Source organism: Drosophila navojoa, chromosome 5 (genome assembly GCF_054131105.1).
Source record: "Drosophila navojoa isolate 15081-1374.11 chromosome 5, UAZ_NAV_1.0, whole genome shotgun sequence".
In the NCBI taxonomy this organism is placed as follows: domain Eukaryota; kingdom Metazoa; phylum Arthropoda; class Insecta; order Diptera; family Drosophilidae; genus Drosophila; species Drosophila navojoa.
In genome coordinates this window covers 225,735-251,133 of record NC_142893.1, presented here as the reverse complement: position 1 = coordinate 251,133, position 25,399 = coordinate 225,735, and the positions used below count along the sequence as shown (strand labels likewise).

At 41.7% G+C, this 25,399-nt stretch overlaps 6 protein-coding genes across 11 annotated transcripts; 4 read left to right on the top strand and 2 right to left on the bottom strand.

Moving 5' to 3' along the window:
- Nucleotides 1-626: 626 nt before the first annotated feature.
- unpg (homeobox protein unplugged) lies at nt 627-4,009 on the bottom strand. Its single transcript, XM_018106616.3, has 3 exons — nt 2,972-4,009; nt 1,299-1,540; nt 627-1,141 (listed from the first exon to the last, which is right to left on the bottom strand). Exons 1-3 carry the CDS (start codon nt 3,864-3,866, stop codon nt 767-769), a joined length of 1,512 nt encoding a protein of 503 aa, XP_017962105.1. The 5' UTR covers nt 3,867-4,009; the 3' UTR covers nt 627-766.
- A 2,024-nt stretch (nt 4,010-6,033) lies between these two features.
- On the top strand, nt 6,034-7,113 carry Nacalpha (nascent polypeptide associated complex protein alpha subunit). Its single transcript, XM_018106618.3, has 2 exons — nt 6,034-6,050; nt 6,286-7,113. The coding sequence occupies exon 2, from the start codon at nt 6,292-6,294 to the stop codon at nt 6,946-6,948; it is 657 nt and encodes a 218-aa protein (XP_017962107.1). The 5' UTR covers nt 6,034-6,050; nt 6,286-6,291; the 3' UTR covers nt 6,949-7,113.
- Dgkepsilon (diacylglycerol kinase epsilon) lies at nt 7,100-9,249 on the bottom strand. The gene is made up of 4 exons (XM_018106615.3): nt 8,982-9,249; nt 7,911-8,924; nt 7,532-7,849; nt 7,100-7,472 (listed from the first exon to the last, which is right to left on the bottom strand). Exons 1-4 carry the CDS (start codon nt 9,144-9,146, stop codon nt 7,338-7,340), a joined length of 1,632 nt encoding a protein of 543 aa, XP_017962104.1. The 5' UTR covers nt 9,147-9,249; the 3' UTR covers nt 7,100-7,337.
- Nucleotides 9,250-9,510: 261 nt separating this feature from the next.
- On the top strand, nt 9,511-12,457 carry LOC108655132 (uncharacterized). The gene is made up of 3 exons (XM_018106849.3): nt 9,511-9,721; nt 9,778-10,709; nt 10,786-12,457. Exons 1-3 carry the CDS (start codon nt 9,625-9,627, stop codon nt 12,262-12,264), a joined length of 2,508 nt encoding a protein of 835 aa, XP_017962338.1. The 5' UTR covers nt 9,511-9,624; the 3' UTR covers nt 12,265-12,457.
- Nucleotides 12,458-12,553: 96 nt separating this feature from the next.
- Nepl10 (Neprilysin-like 10) lies at nt 12,554-14,592 on the top strand. The gene is made up of 2 exons (XM_018106441.3): nt 12,554-13,115; nt 13,198-14,592. Exons 1-2 carry the CDS (start codon nt 12,621-12,623, stop codon nt 14,524-14,526), a joined length of 1,824 nt encoding a protein of 607 aa, XP_017961930.1. The 5' UTR covers nt 12,554-12,620; the 3' UTR covers nt 14,527-14,592.
- Nucleotides 14,593-15,611: 1,019 nt separating this feature from the next.
- Nucleotides 15,612-25,374, top strand: Dh44-R2 (Diuretic hormone 44 receptor 2). Of its 6 annotated transcripts, none has more exons than XM_089261003.1 (13): nt 15,612-16,086; nt 19,865-20,021; nt 20,450-21,072; nt 22,287-22,404; nt 22,471-22,672; nt 22,738-22,834; nt 22,904-22,997; nt 23,056-23,216; nt 23,280-23,390; nt 23,455-23,640; nt 23,707-23,831; nt 24,028-24,078; nt 24,810-25,374. In XM_089261003.1, the coding sequence occupies exons 3-13, from the start codon at nt 20,821-20,823 to the stop codon at nt 24,904-24,906; spliced, it is 1,494 nt and encodes a 497-aa protein (XP_089117129.1). In that variant the 5' UTR covers nt 15,612-16,086; nt 19,865-20,021; nt 20,450-20,820; the 3' UTR covers nt 24,907-25,374. The 6 variants fall into 6 exon arrangements, with proteins under 6 accessions (XP_089117129.1, XP_089117128.1, XP_089117127.1 ...); XM_089261002.1 differs by having other exon boundaries at nt 19,865-20,124; XM_089261001.1 differs by lacking the exon at nt 19,865-20,021.
- The last annotated feature ends 25 nt before the right edge of the window (nt 25,375-25,399 follow it).

Below are 25,399 nucleotides of genomic sequence, written 5' to 3'. Positions count from 1 at the left end.
TCGCATGAGAACGTGCGTGCATATGTGTGCATTGTTGATTTTAAAAAGTTCTCTGTTGAAATTGAAATTGCCACGAGAAAATGAGATATTCTATGTGTATATAGGAACACATATACATGTATGTATGTTGACGCTTTTAAAATGTGCAATGTTGCATATGAGGGAAGAATTTGAGAGCGCAGTTGCGAGACTTTTTAAAAGAGAGGCTCTCTCGCTCAACCGCACTATGCACAAGGCTGCATTGCTCCTCTTTTAAAAGAGAATCATTGCTTCAAGCACATACATAAACATCACAAATACATACACTTGAAAGCGCTGTTGCGAGACTTACCAAAAGAGAGAAAGAGGCTGTCTCGTTCGATCGCACTAGGCTTAAAACTACACTGCAGGAAAATATTGGGCATTGTGCATAAAAGCATATTGAGAGTAATAGACTATCTCGCTCGCTCACACTAGGCTTGAGGGGGGTCAGCTCTTATGAGAGCTATCGATGAAGTAAGATGGGTCATATTAATTGTTTATGCGGAGATCAACGGAAACTGTTGTTCAGCTCGTGCTGGCTGAGTAATGTTGTCAAGCTATTGAAGAATTGTCAAGTGATTAAATTTAAATCTAGAGTTTCGCTCGAATTAAATTGTGTGTTTATTTACAAAAGTTTGTTTCTATACTTAAGCCAAATTCTAGGGGGAGGGACATATATTATGTACAGCAATAAATTTTAACGAATATGTTATTCGAATAACGAATATATTATTATTTGGCTCCTTCAGTATATACTGCGCGCTAGGGCGAGCGAAGCAGCAGCAGGACCAATCGGTGGCATGCCCACACCCATGGTCACGCCCACTCCGACGCCCACACCGACAGTCGAGGCAGAGCCAACAGCGCTGGCATTGAACTTTTCAAAGCCGCTGATCGCTTCCGTTGGCAGTTTCTTGCGCAGATCCGGTTTGGGCCCGCTTAGGCACATTTTCTCCAGCTGCTGGTGCTGCGAGCGCACCGCAAAGCGATTCACATGCACTGGTATGGGCACCACAATTTTGGTGCCGCTCGAACCGCCATTTCGACCCAAGCCATGAGACGTGAGTCCGGCCTTAACGCGTTTCCATTTAGCGCGACGATTTTGAAACCAGATTTTAACCTAGACCAAAATAAGGTGGGAGAAGCAGAACAGACACATGGACAGTTAATATAACGTATGATATCGACAAGAGAGAAAAATTAAGAAAATGTTATACTTCAATTTTGTATAATGTATGTATATGTAATATACTTTTTATAGTGGATCGTCAACATACCTGAACTTCACTCAATTTCAGACTTGTGGCTATTTGACTGCGCTCCGTTAGGCTAAGATACTTTTTAGCGTGGAATTCGCGTTCCAGTTCGAGCAACTGCTCCGACGTGAAGGCTGTGCGTCGCCGGCGAGATTTGGAAGAGCTATTGCTGCCCCCGCTCTGTGACTCCTTGCCGCCGGCTTCATGGCGCGAATGACTGCCCTCGTCATCGCTGCAATCCTCACTGTCCGAGTTTGTATAGGCTACGAAACGAGAAAAAATAGCACATAATATAATAATTTGGAGAAAGCCGTGAATAAAATCATTTCCGTTTAAAAATCAATGAACAATTACTTAAAGTATCTTATTACCAATTCATTTCCCAAATGACTTGAGCTTTCGAAGATTAGATGCGCATCCCCATTAACACTACTTAACGAACTTCAGACTCTGACACCGATTGCGACTTCTGTCGTAAATGGACTGTGTCATAACATTTGTGGCAAACATATTTAACTATAACTGGATACATGTGTGAGCCCCTTCCAAGCCATTCCAGCCACAACAGCAAACTGCAATTTGTGACCTAAGCCAACTGAGTGAGCGAGTATGAGTGGGAGGAAGACAAAAAGAGGGAGAGAGAGAGAGGCAGAGAATGACCACGTTCGAGTGAAGGAGTGCTGTTTAGCCCGTTCATCCCCTTTGAGATGCCTGATTATTTTGGTTAACGCTTAAACGCTTTTTTAACACTTACACGCTTCAAATATGCCCATCGTCTGCCCTGTCACTGATTTATTTTCACGGCGGGGGTAGATCATTGTTGAGAGCCGTGCTGTGCATCGCACCCCAACATCATATGAAATTCAGTTATGAATACATTATATTTCACTGTGTACACCGATTCGTTTCGCCTAACTTCTGCAGAGGAGACCGCAGACAGAAGAAGTCGTGGCGATGTGGTTTACTAAAACTTTTCTCTTCCATTCCATTTCAATGACTAAATCGTTACGTTTGTCAAAATGTCAGCTCCATTTTTGATGCTATTGTTATTCTCCCTCTTTTTCTCTCTCTGTCTCTCTTTCTATCTCTCTCTCTTTCTTGCTCTCTGGTTGTCCTCGGAGAACTTTGCAGCTTTTGATTGACATCAAACATTGGGTCGTAAATGCGTTTTATGCTAATTTTGTCTATGACTTGACTGCCTCATTTTAATTACCATGACAAAACCACTTTAGACCGACTACAAGGAGAAGAAGTAAATGAAGCTTGTCTTGTCGAAATGGAGAAACAGTAATAGAAGCTTGCAATATTCGTTTCGTTAGTGCAGTAAAAGGCTCCCATTTCTTATTTTAGGGTGCCTTAAAATAATAAATTATTCTTACCATAGGTTAAACACGCAATAAGAATATACGATTATCTACATATAAAGATCTAGTTGCTGTAGACATCGGCAGGTCCTTAATACTTATTTTATATAAGGCAAATATTACTCTTAAAGTGATGTGTGAGCATTCCAATGCATAACTTCATATTTATCAGATTCAACCCCGGAAAAAAACAAATACAGGTCAACTTGTATCAGAGGTACTTCAGACTATAAAGTAGCTTATTAGCCTAATATTAATCCAACAAATATAACATTTGATTTGTTTTTAAGCTTAATAAATTATTTGCTTAGTTTCAGCTTCGCTACCTACCTCCATTGCGACTCTTTTCGAGCTCCGTACCGTAGTTTTGGGGCGACATGGTGAGACTGATATCGCTGCAGGAATCACCACTGCATTCGAAATCCTCGTCCATGCCTACATCGACAGCCGGCTCCGCAGGACTAGTTGATTTCGATGGCGATGATGGCTGGGGTGGCGATGGCTCCTGTTGGTTCGGGACCAGACCCATGGACTGATGATGATGCTGATGCTGATGTTGACTCTCAGCCATGTGCTGGAGTCTGGCATGTACGCTCAGACTGTGCACATAGTCCTGATTCATGAGTTCCGCGAGGCGGCGATAGTTTAGATCCGAAGGAGCGGCAGCAGCAGCTGCTGCAGCAGCGGCGGCTGCAGCGGCGTTGAAGGGCAGGAACCGAGTGTCCAGCGGATGAGGCAGAGGTAGCTCATTGGGCTTTGTCGGACTGAGGCTGAGGCTGTCCAAGGCATGTGACTGTGGTTGTGGCTGTGGCTCCTTGCCGGCAAACGGCGCACCTGGGTAACCGCCGCCAGTACCACCGCCACCGCCGCCGGCAATTATATGTGAGAGCCGTTCATGATTCTGGGCAAAGTAGCCATGCAGCCAGGGATTGTAAAGTGGGAACTGTGTCAGGCCCAGCATAGCACGTGCATTAAGCTCTCGACTGTTATCCTTTTCCATTTCCTGCGCTCGGTTGCTATCGCGTTCCAGTTGCCTTTCCCGTTCTCGCTCGTGTTTTCTCTCCTGTTCCTGTTCTTGATCAGCATTGTCAGCAGAAACAGCGGCGGTTGATTGATTCGCAATCAGACTTTCTATAGAGAAGGGTTTCGGCAACGGTTTACTGATCAGCTTGCTGCTGCTCTCTACCGGCGGCGGTGGCAACAGCGCCGTATGCTCGTTTTGCATTATCAACTTCGGTTTCGTTTTCTCGCTTTAAAATTGCTCAAGACGCGCGACACGTGACGCAGTGAACCGTTCAAAGATCTGCGCGTAAATGAAAGCCAATGCTGCCGCATGCACAGCTCACAGCTCGCCGCTCACTTGCCCAGTCGAAAACAACCACTGCACACATACAATCGATGCGAGTGTGAGCGAGAGAGAGCAAGCACGAACTAGCTCCGCCTCGTTAATGACCAATATGGCGCGCTGTGTGAGAGCTCTGGGTGCCTCTGATTGGCTGTGCGCTAATTGCTGTCAAACCGGTTGAGCTTGTCTGTTTTCTATTTGTGTTTGGGGTTGTTCTTGGAGCCACACACCCGGGGACATATACAAGAGCCTCTAATTGCTTACTTCTTGATGCATGCGGCAATCAGACTAACCATGAATAAAGACAATATCGATATGGCTCTGTTAGCAGTTCCTTAGCTGTGCTTATGCCATGGCGTGGGCAACATAGCTAACTCTCAGGTGGCATATTAGCCGGCAGTAGGGTTTGATTACGTGAGTACAGGTAGGGCAAGCACCTGCCTATACTAGGCAAAATCAATTGAATATGAGTATCAATTAACTTTAAGATACCACTTTCAGGGAATTCATGACTTTATCAGTTTGACGAGTAATTTGCTAGAGTTCTCTTCTCATCTCATCTTAATTGCTCTCAGATATACCAAGTTCCGCCTTCAGTGTTAATTTGTTATGCGAGCCACATTTAACACGTTTGTCAATTTGCATTTGTGACTTAAATTGGCCATAATTGACCAAAATTTTGGCAACATAAAAAAAATCAAGCGTTTGTAGGTAATTAAATAGCATTTGGTCACGTTTGAGTGTCTGAAATATTTTATGAGCGCTTTAAATCGCAATATTTTGTTTGCATTGGGCATAAATTAAAATATAATTATGCGCCTTGTCGGCGATTATTGTTATAATGATAAACAGGTCTGTGATTTTCATTTGGCGTTGATTCAAGTTTATTTGGCATAGAGCTTGCATAAAGATATTTTGTGTTTGCTGCACATGTGTATGTGTAATATATATGTATGTAGATGTTGCTGCTTGCTGCTTGCTGTTTCTTCCTTCTGCGGAAAACGGACAAATTAACGAAATGCAACGAAGCGTTTCATGCGCTCAAATAAATCAGGGCGCTGTTGACACCCGGGATGTTGTCTATATAAGTGTGTATGTATGTAGTGGGGGCATCACACAAGTACAGATACAGATGAATATCGAAATTATTTACTGACAAATTGTTTTGAATACTTCACATATTTGCGACTCGTTTGCAGCGCTCAAAAATGCGCACAAAATAAAACACAAACAATTACAACTGCATCAACTGTGAGTGCATCAATGTATCAATGTATATGATGATGATATGATCAGTGCTGTGCATTAAGCCATTTTCAATCTGATTGGCTTGGAATATACATACATACATATGTATATTTCTCATATGTCTCCTATTCGAACCGCTGATGATAACACTTTTTTTTTTCTTGAGCTTTCGTGTATACGAGTTTACGTCTATGCTTATAAGCCCCTAAATTATATCCTTCGCCTAATACAAATTTAATAACCATTACAATTCATGGCTTATATTCGAGCGGCAGTGTCGAACATGTGTTCGCAGTTAACCGCAACATCAGCTCATAACGTGAAGCTGTCCAATGTTTACCCAGCAATTGACACGCCTCCTTTAGTAATTTGTAGGCTGGATCCTGTATGGGCACAACTGCCCTTCGTAATTGTGTTATTTTAACCCTTTCCACAGGCTTTACTTGTAAAACTGTAATTATGGCTGGAATATCAATGTTGTTTATACAGTTTAATTGGAAATTGTGTAGTAATTACAGTTATTAGTTCGCTTGTTATGTGTATGCATAGTTTACATGTATGGTAATTAGTAGCTCATAGTTGAGCACGGTCTTTGATCTATTGACATATTGCAAAGCAATTATTGACGTGCCAAGTGTCATATCATGCAGCTTCAAGCAGTTTGCGATACCATTTCGATTGCATAGCTATCGACTTTCGGGTTAGAATTGAATTTATGTTGCCACTACAATGACTATGCCATTTTTGCGACCAGGTGGCAATATTTCTTTTCTCTAAAAACGTTTTGCGATTCCGTGTTGCACCCGCTTTTTATAGGTAAATAATTATTAATTTAAGCTGACATCACGTCTTAAAAGTATGAATTGAAAATTGAGCAAAGAAGAGAAGAAATTTAACTATAATATTTTGTATATATTTTATGCAATTATAACAAAAATAAAGATAAAATGAATCTCGAAAAATCAATGAGAAAAATGCACCTCATCACCGGCTGATTATAAAACACAGAAAATGAATAGTATTGTTCTTTTTTTTTTTTTTCATTTGATAGGTAAAAATGCCCGAGCTAACTGAAATCAAAAACGAAGCACCTTCGACCTCCGCGGAGGCGAAGCAACCGGAGGATGGGGATGTGCGCGTTGAGGATGATGGCAGCGAGAGCGATTCGGATATGATTCCCGAATTGGAGGAGGCCGAAATCGGAACCACACAACTGGGCGGCGGTGCCACGGGTTTGCCCATTGATATGGTATCGAAGGCAAAGCAGTCGCGCGGAGAGAAGAAGGCGCGCAAAATCATGCTAAAACTTGGTCTGAAGCAGATTCAAGGAGTTAACCGCGTGACCATTCGCAAGTCGAAGAATATCTTGTTCGTCATCAATAATCCGGATGTGTACAAGAACCCCCACAGCGATACCTACATTGTTTTCGGTGAGGCTAAGATCGAGGACTTGTCACAGCAGGCTCAAGTGGCAGCTGCTGAGAAGTTCAAGGCGCCAGAAGGACCTCTCGCTTCTGACAGCGTAGGTGCCACTACATCAGTGGCTCCAATCGCCGAGGAAGATGAGGAAGAGGTCGACGGAACGGACGTCGATGAGAAGGACATTGAGTTAGTTATAACGCAGGCGAATACGACGCGTGGAAAGGCCATAAAGGCGCTGAAGAACAACAAGAACGACATCGTAAATGCCATCATGGAGCTGACAATGCTCTAAGGCGCTGGAACGCAGGAACATCGTTGCTTTCGTTTATTACCCGCCTTTCGATAAACTACAAATAAACAAATCCCAAATGTTATGCTTATATGCATGTTAAGCACCAGTCGAACATTTAACAAAATAACATGAGAAGAATAAAGTTGCATGCTTTTTAAAGTCAAACACCTCGGAGCTTTTTATATTTCGATTAATTCCAACTAGTATCTGAATTAACTATATCCACAAAATTTCAAAAATGTATGTTTGGCTAACTACGATCTAAAATAACTTGCTTTGGTTAGCTTCAATGGGACAAAACACCGTAGATTATAGTAGAGAAGAGTTAAGTACAATTTCATACAGCAATCAATCCATCTACGTTGCATAGACAGAGGTGTCTTTTAGGATTACTGCATTTGGTGGGCTTCGGGCTCCGCTCTCAGTACACGAGCTTGGCTGCGTGACTGCAGGCGTATTTCTGCCGGCGCCTGCATCCAGGGCTCGCCATCGGCCTGCATGGGTACCGTCCCATTCACTCGTAGCTGCAATCAAATATTAGAGTATATCAATCAAAAAGCCTGGTGGGCCATTGGTTTCATACCCTTATCTGCTTGGCCTGGCCAATGCGCACAGGTTTACTTATGTTGCACTGCAGCTGAGCAATGTGGAAGGAGGAGACTATGCCAAATACTTCCATCATACCATCAGAAATGGAGTTCACGATGCGAGTTTCGCCATTCGAGTTGCTCAGCTCGCATAGTTTGCAACCGGCTCCCCAGGAATCAATATTTAGGAACACCAACGATTGCAACTCCGGCAGTTCGACTAGCTTGTTGTCTAGATGAAGTTCTAGTTTCTTATCAATGCGTTCGCAGTCCGGCTGCATGACCTGATGTGTACCAAACGTGAAGTACAGCAGCTATGAGGGTATAAACGACTATAAAAAATCTTAAAAGAGATGTAATTAGGTGTTGTATTACCTTGTTAAAAATTCGACTGCTGAGCAGATAAAATCGAGATTCGCGTGTCTTATGAAAATTGTAGGTGATGTATGCGTCGACTCCCACGCTGAAATAGTTGTATACGTGTATGGTCTTCAAGGGCTGCATTTGGATGGGAAGACGATAGTGCAGCTTTTCAATTTGAAGATCATATCTATCAAGATTTACGGATTTGGCACGTCTTATGTTTCGCAGTATCTGCAGAGGATCGAGCACTGAAGGCGGCTCAGCGCCCCAGCCCAAAACACGCGACAAATCGTTTCCAGTGCCCAGTGGCATGATAGCCACAGATGGTTGAGGTTTTATGTTTAGGGTGTAGATGGTGTTAAGCACCCAGCCGATTGTTCCATCGCCACCGGCAACTAAAATACGACAAGGGCGTGGACTCGTTTTAGCTGCCCACTGGAGTGCATCATGCGGTCCGCGTGTACCCAGCTCCATCACCTGCATTGGATGCAGATAACCACGCAATAGCGATAAAACATTTGCGGCCGTGCTGCTCCCAGATTTTGTATTGGCTATAACAATTAATGGCTCCCAGTTTTCAATATCAGGTGGCTTAATGCCTGCGAGATGCAAACGTACAGATTCACGTGTCCTGGCTGCTACAATGCTATAGGGCGGATATATCATGTCCCGAAACTCGCCAAAGTCGCATTCACCTTTGATATCCACTTTCTTGTAGCAGGTGTCGTGGTAACAACGTTGACACCAGGCACATCGCCAGCCAAATAGACCTGGTCCCGAACTGCTACTATGATCCTGTTCAGCTTCATGCCCGCACCCCGAGCAGCTGTAATTCATTGGCAAATTGCCGCGGACCCATAAATGACGCACTGCATTCGTATTTCTTAGCCATTTGTCTTTGCAGCGATAGCGAGAGTCGGCTTGCCTTTGACATGTTGGCTCCGAGTGCGTGCAAAGGCCACAACAGTCGCAGAAGAGACCAGCAGACGGTGTCAATAGAATCTCACACACATTACAAAAGCAGGCCTACGATGTGATAGCTATATAATAGTAATAAGTACGCATGAACTTTTTTACACGTACCTGTTCAATGATTTTTATTGATTTCCAACTATGACGTGTTTTGCCCGATATGCAAATGACAACATCTTCCGTTAAAATGCTGCGACAGAAGATGAAAAGCATGCTCAGGGCCACCAGCGAGCCAATGAGCGCTTCCACGCTGAGCTCAATGCTGGCTATATCCATATCTGTTTGCCTCTGTAGTACTGATTGCCTGAGGATTTTTACATTTTTACATATCTCATGTTTATGTTAGTGGTTTTATATTCAATTTAATGTTTCAACTAATTATAGCCAGTGCTGCAAAACGCATAGACACAGCTGACCGAACCCAATTGTATGGCTAGTGGCGGTATCTTTCCGTTTTGTGATTGTGATGTTGGTTTTCCAGAAATTTGATTATTTATTGAGAATATGCTTAAAGTTAAATTGTAGTATTGTTTTGTTTTCATCTTGTTCTTTAAAGTGATTAGATTATCAAATTAGATTTCTTTGGGATTTCGGAGGAGACGATAGTTACTTGTTCGATATATTGTTTCGAATATCGGATAGTTTCTTTTCGCCAAGCAGTGTTGAGAAGCCCGTGAGCGGCACTGCACGTGGAGGCATATATTTTTTAAACAACGTTTTTCGGTAGCGAAACGTGAATTAAAGGGAATAAAATATGGGACGCAAAGCTGAATATAGTGAAAAGCAAAAGAAAGGGCCTGGTCGCAAGGCCCGCAAACAGGGACCGCCTAAGTTCCCAAAGAAATCATTCGGTACTTAAAACTCTGCTAATCTCATTGATCAAATATATAAAAATGTTTATTTGCAGCGCCGCTCGACGATGAGGATAAGAGATTGTCACACCGTCAAAAACAGCGCGTTGCCAAGCGGGAACAAAAAAAGCTAGTGCAGAAAGCTAAATCAAAGGATAAACGCGCTCAACAGCCCCGTAAGCAAAAAGAGTATCACAGCGAGAGCGACAGCGAACCAGAGGCCCAGCAACCGGTGGAGTCATCAGACGAGGAAGTGCCACAACTTGTGCCAATCAAAAAACAAAAGTCAAATGGTTTCACGGACGATAATAAAGATTGGTTAAAGTTAAAGTCGAAGCAGCAACAGAAAACTAGGAAACAACAATTAGAGGATCTGCAAGAGAAAGAAGAGACGGAGAATGAATTCGAAGGTGACTCAGATGAGGAAGTTGAAAACGACGAGGCATATGATGAAACAGATGGAGAAGAGGAGCAATCAATCGATGACGATAACGAAGCTCAAGTTGGTAAATTGGACGATCTTTTTGATGACGACGATGAAGATCAGGAAACAGATGAAAATGAGGACAATGAAGATGATGATGACGAAAACGATGAGGATGATGATGATGATGATGATGATGATGACACGTTGCCTATTGAGCGTGCCAACAAAAAACTTAAAAAGCGTCAGGAACAAGATGACAAATTGGCACAGGAGGAGATGCAGATGTCTGTCGATCAGTCGGAAGTGTTTCGTTTACCAGAGCCTGGAGAAGACGCTGACAAGGAGCTATCCTTACAGGATGTACAACAGCGCATTAAGGACATTATTCAGGTACTCTCTGACTTTGGAAAATATCGGCAGGAGGGTCGCTCGCGCAGCGAATATGTAGATCAGCTTCGTTCGGACCTATGTTTGTACTACAGTTACAATGAGTTTCTCATGTCCAAATTAATGGATATATTTAAGTTGAGCGATCTTATGGAGTATTTGGAGGCCTCAGAGGTAGGCTATAAATTTTTGAAATTTAAATCAGTCTATTTGATATATAGTATATATATAAATTATTTTTCTTTATTAGGTAGCGCGTCCGTTGACTATACGCACAAATTCCCTAAAGACACGCCGTCGAGATCTTGCTGGCGCCTTAATTAATCGAGGTGTCAATCTCGATCCATTAGGCAAGTGGACAAACGTGGGCCTTGTTATATTTAATTCTACAGTTCCACTGGGCGCCACGCCCGAGTATCTAGCTGGACATTATATGATACAGGGCGCTTCGTCGATGCTGCCAGTGATTGCATTGGCACCGCAGGAGAATGAACGAGTGCTAGATATGTGCTCTGCACCTGGGGGCAAGGGATCACATATAGCTGCTGTTATGAAGAACACGGGAGTGTTATTTGCCAACGATGCGAATAGGGATCGGATCAAGGCCGTTGTGGCCAATTTCCATCGGTTGGGCATTGTGAATGCTATTGTCAGCTGTGAGGATGCGACCAAGTTTAGAAATATAATGACAGGCTTTGATCGCGTACTGCTCGATGCGCCTTGTACTGGCACGGGTGTGGTTTCCAAGGATCCGAGTGTTAAGACGACTAAATCAGAGATTGATGTGCAGCGTTGCTATAATTTACAGCGCAAGCTTTTGCTTACTGCTATTGATTGCGTGGATGCCAAATCTTCCACTGGCGGATATGTTGTGTACTCCACTTGTTCAGTCTTGCCCGAGGAGAATGAATGGGTCATTGATTATGCTCTCAAGAAGCGAAATGTAAAGCTGGTGCCCCTGGGTATTGATTTTGGTGAGCCTGGTTTCACCAAGTTCCGGCAGCATCGCTACCATCCCAGCTTAAATTTGTGCAGGCGATTTTATCCACATACAAATAATATGGATGGCTTCTTTGTAGCTAAACTGAAAAAGTTCTCCAATACTATACCTATCACCAAGGAGCAACAAGAAGCGGATGAGAAGCAGCTAGATGAAGCACTTGCATCAGATCAGACTGAATCGAATACTGCAGAAACTAAGGAGAAGGCAACGGAAGCCACTGAAGGACGGCGAAAAGCCCTTGGAAAGCGTGCTGGAAAGCCCAGTCTTACAGACGTAGAACATGATTTAAAAAAGAAAAAGCTTGAGCAAAGTAAAACGAAATATGTAGCTAAGGTGTTTGAAAAGCCCATCAAAGTGTCCAGCAAATCGAAGCCAGAGCGAACTTTGCCTGTTTCGAAAAAGAATGAAGAAGAATCCTCCACAGCTTCCCCAAAGGTCCAATCGAAAGAGCAGGCGCCACAATCAAATGGCAATAAGAAACAGAAACCTTCGAAAAACGAGGAACAATCATCACCGCAAGAAAATGGACAGAAGGCGAAATCAACCTCCAAAATAACAAAGAAGCTTTCCCAGGCGCCCCGAGTGGATATTGATGAGCTGCCATTGCTAGAAGGAAAGCCCATTAAAAAGGAAAACAAACTGAAAAATAAATCTAAGCAGCTGGGACAGTTGAAAAAGTTCAAAAAGACAGCGGACAGTAAAAGCAAGCAAAGGTTTAAAAAATAATCATGAATTGGAATTAGTTTAATGAGTCTTATTAAAAACTTTATAGTTGGTTAATTGCGATGCTTAAAATATGTAATATGTAACCAACCAATGCGATTATTTGTTTTTATAATAAGTGCAAACAGATGGATTATAAATATTTTTATAGTCAACACAACAATAAAATGTATTTTATTAAAACTTGCAAATCGTATATATTTTTATCTCAATGTATATAAATATGTATGTACTATAGAATATCACCATGTACCATATTTTTGTACATGAATTGCAGCTGAAATGCAGATAAAGCTCGGGCCTTGGATGGATCGAATGAAACATTTCATGTTCGGTGCGAGAAGTGCGAAGAAGCCGAAATGTTAAGAACTATTTTTGGTGCATTATTGTGCACTGCTTTGATTGTGTCTCAAGGCAAAGCGGATATTAATCTAGCCACGATGCACAGCCTCCGATCGAATCTGGATCGTCGAGTCTCACCCTGCTCGAATTTCTGGTCGTTTGCATGTGGCAATTGGTCTTCTAACTATGTGGACAACTTCCAGCTAGTGGAGCAGAGATATGCCAACGCAATGATCGCGGTGCTGACCAGCAGTCGGCTAAGGGATCCCTCACGTCTCTTCAAACAGCTTCAAGACTACTTCACGGCATGTGTTGCTCACCGAGAGGAGCAGATGCAACTGCCACGGGAACTGCTCTCGGGCGATGGTTTCGAATGGACACGTGCAACGGCCAGGTTTCGCAAACATGGATTGAATGGCGTTTTCTTTGATGAGATGGCCGATGTTGCCTACAACGACTCGTTCAGCTATGTAGTACAGCTCAAGATGCCGGTGGCTGATAACAATTACTCGGTGAGTAATCGTACAAAATATTTTATATTCTGTCCTCTTATATAGCTCTGAAATCAACAACTTCAACTGCCCTTAATTGCAGCCTCTAAAGCCCGAGACTCGGTTGGAAAGAGATCTGCGTGAATTGCGCGAGAAATACGGCAATGAGGACCCACTGCTCCAGCTGTGGACGTTGAGCGAGCTCAAGAGGGAAATACCGCAAATCGATTGGCAAATATACTTCGAAGAGCTGCTGGAAAGGGAGCCAGGTCAGCTGCGCGTGCAGATTAGCGATGTGGAGTATTTCCGAAAACTGGGCGAGCTGCTGCGAGAAAGCAGTAAAACAGCTTTGGAGTCATATCTAAGTGACCGCTTGGCTCAATTCGTAAGAGAAGCCAATTTGGACTCAACCCCGCACAATTGCATACATCACATGAGTGCGGTACTTCCCTTGGGCATGAACCACATCTACGATCGCTATGTGTACAGAACACGGTCGGAAGACATGCGCCAGCTGCAGCAGCTGTTTGACAGCTTGCGCGGAACGTTTGCCAAGTACCTGGAGCACAATCGACTGGAACTAAGCTATGAGCAGCTAAGCTATCTGCACGCTAAGCTGGCGGGTATGCAATTGAAACTGGGCAACCTGCCAGTCAACCTCACGAGCGCTGATTATAGCTTCTATAATGACCACTACGCGAGTGCAAATTTCTCGGCCGACAGCTTTGCGCAGAACTTTTGGCAGGCTCTGCGCCTGCGTTCGCGTCTGCAGCATCTAGCTCTGGGGCAACCAGGTGCGACCTTGCAGCTGAAGTATTACTATGTGAATGACGATTTGTTCAGAGCACGCAATGCGCCCTATTTTGAGCATGAGCGGAATACGTTGACCGTTCCGCTGGTCTTCATGCAATGGCCCTTCTATGACCATCGCCAGCATCCCATTTTTCGACATAGTCTGATGGGATTCATACTCGGCCACGAGCTAAACCACGCCTTCGAGCAAGAGGGCATACTCTTCGATGCTGCGGGCAATGAGGCGCTACTTGGAGTGCGGATACGTCAGAAGGCCAAGTTCCAAGCAGCCTTAAACTGTGCCCAGTACTCACCGACAGCATCGCTGAAGGAGCGATTGGCGGACTTCAATGGTCTCCAGCTGGCCTATGATACATTCTTCGGCTTGGGGCATGACTCGCACCGGTTCGAGTATCGGCCATATGACTTTGAGCGGGAGTTCTTGGCACCACAGCTCTTTCATCTTAATTTCGCGCAGTTCTTTTGCGGCCGCTTGCCAACGGCCATCAACCATGACATGGACGATGTGCGGGTCAATGAGGCCGAACTAAATTTACATCAATTTTCCATTGATTTCAGTTGCACACGGCATCAGTTCGACTCCGTCGGATGTGAGATGTGGCGCGCAGCAAGCCATTAAAGGTAAGAGTGCGATTGGAACTTTCTATAAAAGTGTATAAGTGGTATTCAAATTTAATGTATTTCATAAATATATCTATGTAGGTTCAACTAGATGGTTCGATGACTTCACCTATCTACATTGTATGTATGTATTTATGTATATTGAACTCATTAAAGATTACAATAAAAATTATCCTGATTGAAGTCAACTTATTCATAACTTACTGGACTGCTTTTGAACTTTGACAGACAGAAACATGTGATGAAACATGGGGCTCAATATTAGTTCGATGCGAAAGCAAAATATTGTCAGGCTTAGCAGTCTTTTGAATAAATTATTGATTCGCATTGTTTTCCATATCTCATTCATTTCTGAGTAACTTACGCCACTATCAAAATGTGTTTATTGATACGTTTTTTGCACAGGGTGCTTATTTGTTGTTATCGTAGCAATAAGTAATCGGCAAAAAGTATTAACGGCCCATTCTGTATGATTGTCAATTGCGGGTTTCATGTTAAGGCATAGTCAACGACATTGTCATATTCGCTGTCAATTGAATGCAAATGCCAAAGCATTCTAGACAAGCTAAAATAACTGGCGTGACAGATACTCTGTTTCCCCAATATATCGCAAGGAAGAGAGTTTCTTCGGCATTGAGTCCTGACTTTATAAGCTAGGCACAAGCGGGTGTAACTATGTTGAGGTTTGGGGCAGACAAAAGCATGCTGTACCAAGCCAATATGCTCACGTTCACAGTTCGGGTAAGAAGTATATGCCGGTCTCAGTTAGGTGAAAGCTTTAGCTCTCTGTTCGACACACAGACACAATGCCAGACCTAATCAGGTTGCCATAGCCACAAGTTGTTGCGAGCTTCGCACAGTGGAACTGATTGGAACAAGATGTATCTTTATTTAAATTTAGAGGGCATTATAAATACAAATATATTTAGATAACATACGGCTTGTGGTGAGTAAATATTTAAATATAAATTTTGCGTATATTCGAATTTGCAATGACGACTGCAGATGAATACGTTTTTGAATAATTAGTTTTTGATGTGTTCTGCATTTCGTAATAATTTGTATATTTGGCCCATTGTGCGTCGTGTCGAACGTGTCCTGTATTTTCTTAATTTGTGGGCGTCGTCAGTGCAAACTTTGATTGTGTGTGGGCTTTGCTCGCGCACGGTAAGAAACCGAACGACCAGACGCGAAAGCTCCCTCATGGCCGTAGTACATCGCTGTCATTTGCCGTCATTGGACGTGAGCTTTGCCACGGCATCGTCGGTTGATTTCGTTATCTTGATTGCGAATCTCGTCACAGCCTCCGCAACCTTTATAAAATTGTAGATTCCGAAACGGATTCACGAAACTCCTAAACAAAACAAAAAACAAAGTCATAAAAGAAAAAGAAATGTAAATAATATGTTCAAAAGTATACAATGACAGAAAATTCTACATATTTTTGCATTGCATTTAATTTGTGATCAAATATCCATTTTTATCATTTTGCTATCTGCAATTAAACAAATTGTACGTTAGCGTGCGATCCAAAAGTAAATGTGATCAACAGCGGCGCGTGAGTTTTGAATATATGCTATAAATATATACACATATATATGTAAATATATAGTAATAATAGTTGATATGTGTGCGAGTTAAGTAATAAAAATGATAAAGGCGATAAACATTTAAGGCAGACACCATGTGAGCAAGTGAGTAGATGTGGGTGAGGCGGTAATTTAAACACAGTTCGGACCTTTGGATGGGAAGACTCTCAAGAGCGGTCGATTTCACACTTAACTTATAACAACAACAAACAAAGATTCGCCTCAATTCAGAATACACATATAGACTGCATTAGCACATTGGGCAAATAAACAACCAATAAAAATGATCTTTTCTTAACCAACTGAGTTTGAGCGCCCTGGCAACTGTTGATCACTTAGCAGATCGCCCCATTGGTACACAATGAGACTTTTAAATTGATGAATAAACGTCTGATTAGTCTCATCAGATAAACAATTTTCAAATGCAAACGCACAAAAGCCAACCCAAAGTCAAACCAAGTCAATTGAAGCTATTTTTGTGGGCCTTCCCTTTCCTCCAATATTTTCGTCAATATAATTTGCCAAGTTCAAGTGAAAAAATCTTCTCTATGGTTCTCTTTCAAATACATACGTATATGGCAATTAATTCATGCAAGTATATACAGTTTTAAATATATATATTTTATATATAATAATATCTATCTATCTGCCTCACTCCTCGTTGCAGTGGCTTTTGTGTTGTTGTTATTGCTGTTGACTAAAGATAAACAATTTAAAAGTTTGCAGTTAGTTTTTAGTAGCCTCCAGTGCTTAAAATAAACATTAAATAAAATTCGAAAAAGTTGCAGAATTAACAACACAACTAGACAGAACGCTAACAACGATATTTCAAATTGAAAGAGCAGCGATGTAAAAAATAGAGAGGGAAGTGACGGTGTCGACTACGAGTTACCCTCTGGTTACTTTGAATCAAGTCAATCGAAATAAAGCCTTATTACAGGGCAAGCATGATTAAAATATGCCAGAGCTTACAATAATTAGTTACTGCTCGGACTTGTATTTGTTATGATAGAGCGAGAGTCGTACTCTCTGTAGCGATTTCCACAAATTGTGGAGGGTATGTAGCACCAATTTATTTGTTTATAGCTCTAGATTCTGAATTATTAGGTAAATAGAAATTTTTAATTATACTTAAGTGCCGAGCAGCGAATAGGCGAAGCTGATAGCTAAATGGATTTCTGAGTACGAGTGCAAAATATTTCGCGAATACATTAAAGCAATTGAGTCCCCTTGTTTCTAAAGAGCAATCAGTGCACCTAGTTTACGGTAGCTGCAGCTTACTCCAAATGCAATGCACTGTAGATGCCACGCCCCTATTACGGTAATTGAATTCAATGGTACTCCATTAGTTGAGTCAATTGCCTCGGCTGTTATACATAGGTGCCTTTGATATCTGGACTGCACCCATGTCCACATACATATACATTGCTAAAGAGATAAAACGAACTCTGGGATGGCCTCTGTAAGCTCATGAATTTGTTCATGAAATTACATATTGTTTACGAGGTCTTCCCTGCCAATTGTGGTTTGGGTCCGTGTCCGTGTCCGTGTTCGTGTTGCTAGCCGGCAGGCAATAAGGATGCCTGCAGCTTCTTTTGATATTTATATAATAATTGCAAATGAAATTTTCGACTCCGCCCATGTATCAGTTTCACATGAAACAACTTTGCACGCAGGCAGCCCTTATCTGAGTGCTGTACAGAATTTGTTTGAAGTTTAAACCATGTTTAGATTTCCTTTGCCATCGCATATGAAATGAACAGGCGCGCCAAATTGCTAACTCGGCGTATATTTGATGCTGTTGTTGCTGTTGGCGATGTTGTTATTGTTGTTGTTGCTGCTGTCGATGACGGAAAATGCGCATACGCCGCGTGGGCCATGCAGCGCCATTTATTGAGTCTTAGCATTGTTGTTTAAGTTTGTAAACTTATGGCTATATAACCACAGGCGCATGCATACTGAATATGTGTGCTTGTTTTCTTTGGCTTTAATTTGTTTGCCTTTTGTGTGCCTTGACTTGAGCAAGTCGATTGCGTTGAGGCAGGAAGACAGTCATTCAATCGGGCAATCGGGCAGTTGGGGTGACGCCGGCAGCCGGACGAACAATTGGAGAGTCGCCTGTCCGGCGTGCAAATAAGCAATTTATTTGCTTTCCGGCATCCATAAATATCGATCATATCGCCCGATTGCATCTGGCTTTGATTTGCACCCTTCCTTTCCAGCTGACGACGCTTTCAGCTCCAATTGCAATTGCTTTCGCTCGGGCTGTATTCATTCATAAAATTGTTGCTTGCGACCTTTTCAGCTTTTACGTGGCTTTTATTGCGCTGTAGCCGACGAATGGCAATATGGCATAAGGCATGAGGCACGGGGCATATGGCATATAGCATATGGGACACCTAATAAGCAGCCCAAAGGCCGATAATGGCCACAAAACAGACATATAATTGATAGGGTCTTTTGATAGCAGTTGGCGATTTGGCGTTTTCTTTATCATTGCAGAGGCGATACTACCCTCGATATATGGCATATACATATATACTGTCCCACATGTGTGCAATGCCAATATGTATATATAGGCTTACCTATTTGGCGTTCATTTGTTTTGACACCTAATAAATCATTTACAGATCGCGGCCTGGCAAATATAATTATAGCGCTTACAGGCCATTCCAGACAGCAGGGAATATTATTTGCTCTATTTACACATCGGAGGCAGCTGCGAAGGCTGTTTATTTGCATTCGGCTTTAGCTGTTAATTGTGCGCATTAGCAGCCAAATTAGCTGCTTCTGCAAAATAGAAATCATAATCTAACGCACCCGTGCAAATATTGCGCTTGTTTGCCCCGTAGCATCATAAATAAATCGTAGCTCGCCAAATATTTAATCGCGGCATGCGCCACAAACTGGCATTTGGAAATCGGTTGCCTATCTCAGCGTCTTCCCAGTGATGGAACAGCTCTGCTTAATGTATGACATTACTACCACGATTGACAGCATGTCCAGCATGCCCAAAGTCAAGCTGCAGTTGAAGGCAGTTGAAGGGCTGGGCGGGTCCAAGATGAACACCTGCTCGAGCTCTAGTTTCCAAGTAATGCATTGATTTTTCTTTTATTGTATTACTTTATCATATGTAATATGAAATGCTGAATGAACACTTTGTGGGGCCTTCTTTGTACCTGTTGGCTGTTGGGATGAAGAAGTCTGTGAAGATATCAGCACAGAAATGACAGATAAGTCAAATAGACCTTTAATTGTAAGTGACTGGCTGTGATTGCATGGCTGACTGCTGTTTACTCATTAATAAATAAGTGGCGTGTTTTTGTTTTAATCACTGTAACCGGCAAGCTCTTGCTGTTGTTACTGTTGTTGTTATTTCTGGCAGCCGTTTCGCCCGGATTGTGTCCTTGCCGCTGAGTCGAACGCCAAGGACAGACAGAGTACACAATAAGTACGCTCCTGCATATCTAATTACCCACCTGAAGCATCTTTAATTAGAGTCAGCAATGCGGGCAACTTCTTCAATTAACTGAGTTTATTATTTCATCTGTTTGCGCATTCATTGTTCCGCTGAATGTCATTAGTCATTAGCCATTATTCAGCTCGGCGACAATGTGAACTTCAATTAGAATAATTGTTTCACATTTAAGGATTCAGTTGAAATAATGTAAACAGCTTTTCGAGATAAGCGAATATGATTCCATATTATATTCTCTATAATTGTATATATTTAAATTCTATTCACAGAATATTATCGCACAGTTCTATTCGAGGCTTTTTAATTAAAGGCAAAAGGTGCCGCCGTTAAGGCGAACTGGTTTCCATTGATAACTAGTTGGAATCGGGGTTGCTACGGCCTCCTTCGATTGCCGGCAATTAGAGATGTTCCCTTTGGGGCCAGAGTGTACGGCATTCACAGTAACACAGTAACAGTCACAGTAGCCCCGCCCCAAAAGTGTAGGGGCCATAAAGATTGTTGTTTATTTATCTGCACATTATCTGCATATGTGTGTATATACATATGTATATGCATATGTATGTAGGGGCAGAGCCACGTGATTATAGCATGTATTATTTGTACAGATTTTTATAAGTTCCATATACATATGCCTACACATGTGTATATACAAATCAAATAAGACGACTCAGCGGCATATCTAGTCAGATATGTGTGCCACACACACTTGAGCCACATATTCAGATGTGGGAGGCCTCGCGCCCTGCCTTTCTGGACTTGTGTGGAATAGTGCGTGAATAAGTTCATGGCTTGATTTTATCAGACACTCAGATATCATCAAGCAGAGGTACGCTCGCTCTTTCACTTCGTTTCAGCTCGTCAACACACATATTTGCGCAATTTCTGTCTGTCTCCGGCGCTGCTGAGCTGTTTAATTGCGCATCCCGACCCATCACAGAGAGCGAATAGGAAGTGTGTGTCAGGTTGAACATCAGTCGTGCGCCCTGTCCACACCCGCAAGTACACACAGCTGACCTCCTGCTGACATGCTCTCAGTGGAACAGACGCAGCCGACAGACACAGAAGCCAGTAGAAGGAAGGTCACGTCATACACACATGCCCAACTCCGGGCGGGAGTGAGCAGCAAATGTGCATCAGTGCACTTAAAGGCTAATCATCGACAATAACCAATTGCCTCGGTAGTTAATTACCTTTTTACCTTTCCGCCTCGACGAACAAACTTCGCATGGCCGAGGAAGAGCTGCAAGCGTTCGTGGAGAGCCTAGATGGCGCCTCGGCGGAGAACATTGCCAATGCCATTGCCAACTTCTCGTTAGACATGCTGCAGCGGGCCAGCGCCCTAATTGGCACCCAGCAGCCGCACAGCGGTGCTTTACTTATCAATCGAACCCTGGAGGAGCAGTGCAGGCACCAAGCAGAGCTGGAGAGGCGTCTATACAGCAACAGCAGCAGTAATGTATCATCAAATGTCAATTCGGTGAGTGCAGATGGAGTGAACTAATTAACGTACTTAAGGACATAAAACTACATGGACTGTATTCAGTGTTCTAGTAAAAACGCACACACAAAACATTGTAATGTTTTGAATAGTATTTATTGAGCGTTAGGTGAAAGTACGAATACAACATGTAGGAATGCAATAGAAATGAATAAATTCATTTTAGTGTGTACTATATATATTATTGATCTAAATCAACAGTTGAGTCGATCTAATATTGACAGTCTGTTCATTTGCGCCACTTGAGAAGAACATGTTGTCTTATTAGGAGCCAAAGTTTAATTTTCTATATGGAAACTATTAGGCATTATATTTGAATGAATATATCTCTTCTATTTGTAATCAATTGCGGACATTACGACAAATTATGACATCCTTCAGACCCGATTCGCGTGGCTGATAAGGAAGCCCAGTTAAAGTTTAAATCAAAGTGTTTTGGTTACTCGATGATGCATGAATTGTTTTAACATGTTTTACTGCTTTATTATTTGTTGATAAACAAACACATCGGCATACATATGACCACCCCATAGCCCCTAGCCAATATCAATGATCGATTATTTATGGCAAGCAATCAAAAGTGAGCTTTTTGCTTATTTATTTTGGTTGATTTTAATTGAGATCGGTTGAATTGAAAATATGTTTAATGGCCAAAATGAACATCTTTGAATTTTTTAGCACATAAGAGGGCAGCTTAAAATTTTTTTGAAAGTCGCATGTGGGTATAAAAAGAGATCGGAATAAATAAATACTAAAAATATAGTTCTAGCTTTCATAGCTCCTTCTATTTATCTGTATCTTTATTTATTTCTCTTTCTCTTTCTCTTTCTCCCTATCGTTCTCTTAATCTCGTAATTTTTATTTATCTCGCTTTCTCTCTATCTTTTTCTATTTTTTATATCTATATACATATTTCTATTCATATCTCAGCTTCCGCTTTCTAGTTCTTTAAGTAATATGATTTCTGACAAATGCATTTGCAAATTTGCCGCGCCCCTATTAAACGGACGATTCTCATTAATAGCGTTTATAAGGTCAAACGAACAGACGGATGGACGGACAGATGCATTACACAAAATCGATATATGTACTCATTTCACTTTCGTGAATGAGTATAACATATACTAAAAGCTCCTATATTATTATTAAATTATGGCGTCTATAAAAAACATGTTCTCTTCTCTTTTGAAAAGGATTTGCATTGTCCCACTTCTTTTGATTCGGTGCTTTGCTGGCCCCGTACCAAGGCAAGCAGCTGGGCTGTTCTTTCCTGCTTCGAGGAGTTTAAAGGTGTACACTACGACACAACAGGTGAGAATTGGCTGACCATAACTATTCGGAATAGTATCTACATGGCCTGGTCCTCCCCGCTCATAGAGAATGCAACACGCTATTGCCACGCGAATGGCACGTGGAATCACTACTCCAACTACAGCAGGTGCCATCAGCAATCGGGTTCCGTGGCTGATGTTCCCGAGTTTTCAGCCAGCGTCGATCTGCCTGCCATTATATACGCTGGTGGTTATTTCATAAGTTTTGCAACTTTGGTGGTGGCGCTAATAATATTCCTAAGCTTTAAGTGAGTCGTAGTGCCTGATCGAGCCACCCTATAAAGCATTCCTTATTAATTTCTCTTTGCTGCAGAGACTTGCGTTGTCTGAGAAACACAATCCATGCGAATCTATTTCTAACTTACATCACCTCGGCCCTGCTCTGGATCTTAACACTCTTCCTGCAAGTGGTTCGTAAATATTGCTGAGAATCACAATAAATCCGTGTAACCACCTTAGGGTAATCCCATTCTTTCCAGATAACCACTGAATCTAGTCAGGCTGGCTGCATTACGCTGGTCATAATATTCCAATACTTTTACCTGACGAATTTCTTCTGGATGTTTGTGGAAGGTGCGTTTGACGTCTCCTTGAACTTATAAGTAGTTAGCTTACCCATTATTATTTGCAGGTCTCTATCTGTATATTCTGGTCGTGCAGACGTTCTCCAGCGAGAATATAAGCTTCGTTATCTATGCACTGATTGGCTGGGGCTGTCCGGCTCTCTGTATTTTGGTTTGGTCCATTGCCAAGGCCTTCGCATCGCATCTGGAGAACGACCATTTCAATGGTGTAAGAGAGTCATAGGTTTCGGTGTTTCCACTGCTGATAACTTATTTATGGTAACTCATGTAGCTGGAAATTGAATGCACCTGGATGAGAGAATCTCACATTGATTGGATATTTAAAGGACCCGCCTCACTGGCTATTCTCGTTAATTTGGTTTTTCTCATACGTATTATGTGGGTAAGTCTTCATCGTACTCATTTTATGACTTTGACATGAATCGGCACACTTTGTCTTATCTAAGGTACTCATCACTAAATTACGCTCGACTCAAACATTCGAAACGCGACAGTATTATAAGGCCTCAAAGGCTCTGCTGGTGCTAATACCCCTCTTTGGCATCACTTATCTACTGGTGTTAACGGGCCCCGAGCAGGGCATCAGTCGCAATCTCTTCGAGGCACTACGCGCCTTCCTACTCAGCACGCAGGTGAGAATCAGACGCACTCCAAACGTTAATATTTTGTCATTCTATAACTTGTTTCTCTCATATTAGGGTTTCTTCGTGGCGCTGTTCTATTGCTTTCTGAACTCGGAAGTGCGGCAGACGTTACGACATCGTTTCGTCATATGGCGGGAGAGTCGAAACATTCATCGCAGCAACTCCCGCAAGAACCGCAGGTGCGTTAACTCTTCGATCAGCTTTATAAATGGGTACAAATTGCACAAACGTTCATATAAGCATTCGATCACTATTTATCTGGGTTATTGTTGTTGTTGTCTTCATCACATCTCATTGGACTTCATTTTTTATTTATGTTCTCCTCTTTTGCTGTGGTTCGCTGTTGTCGCTTAAAAAACTTAATTTCCATTTCAGACATCGCACATCCAAAGACTACTCGCAGCGATCGCGTACTGAAAGTCTACGGTGCGTATACGCAATTATCCCGCTTAATCTTGTAGTTGCATCGTACCCCTTACCGAATCGCCTCTTTCACGTTTTGCTTCAACTAACCCCTACTAAGTGCTGCATGAAAAGTTTCTTTTTATACTCGTTCACAAAGCTGCGCAAATTGAATATTAGTTTTATAGCATGTCCGTCTGGTCGTCCATCTATTTTCATCCCAGATACAAATCTATGTGCACATTGTCACTCTATGCATATTTAAAACAAAATCTAAAAATATTGTAGGTTTTCCAATTTTCACCCTTACAGAAAAACACATTACTGATTTACTCCAACAGTAAATTTAACTGTTTTTTTTTTTTACTGTGAACGAGTATAAAGTTTAATATATTTTAGTATCTAACCTTGTTTATTTGTACTATTTTTATTCGATTTTAATTTATTGTTTTATTACTTTACACCTTGTATAATTTTTTAGACTGACCTCGACAAGTCCCGTGCCCGCTGGACATTTAGAATGATACCTATGTACATACCGAGCGCCATTGAGATTTCCTTTTAAATACCTACATATACATATTAGTGCTGTATAAACATATATATATTTATATGTACATATAAGCAAAACATAGTTGTATATAAGTATTTTATTGAGCTGACTATTAAAGTATTAACTTTTGTAAAGTATAGCGCACCGATTTATTCATTCAACTTCAAACTACATCAATTATTTTAATCCCGATCTATTACAGCACCGAGGAGTGTGTGATCTGCCTGAGACCTTCGCTACACACTCGCATTGGATCATTGAATCGCTTTCAAAGCATAGACTTAACCGATTTTGTCTAAAATAAAAACTAAAAAAAAAATTAACTAATTTATATCCGAAAAGAAAAAATTAGATGATTTTTATAATTCCATGTGCTAAAAGGTTATCAATATGAATAATGATTTCGATTTGACGTTTTATATTTTGTTGAAAAAGTGACTTGAAGTTACAGCAAGATGTTTAGAACTAACGTATAATTTTTTAGTTTGCAAATTCATTGTTAAGTACAAAATAAGCTTAAATATACTTTATTTGGATCAACTAAGATTAGATCAGATGAGTCTGCACAGTACAGCAATCATTGACAAACTTTTAGAGTCGGGTCAAGTCAAGATGTCGCCAAAAAGATGCCGAATGATGGGAATCGAGTCAACGTCAAATAATTGTTGCACTGTGTTGCAGCTTTCCTATAATTATCATAATTGTTATTCAAAATTAGCTATTAATTTCCTAGTTTCCTTTTTTTCTTATTGTGGTCAATAACGTGCCGATGCGTGCAAAAATTTGTTGTTA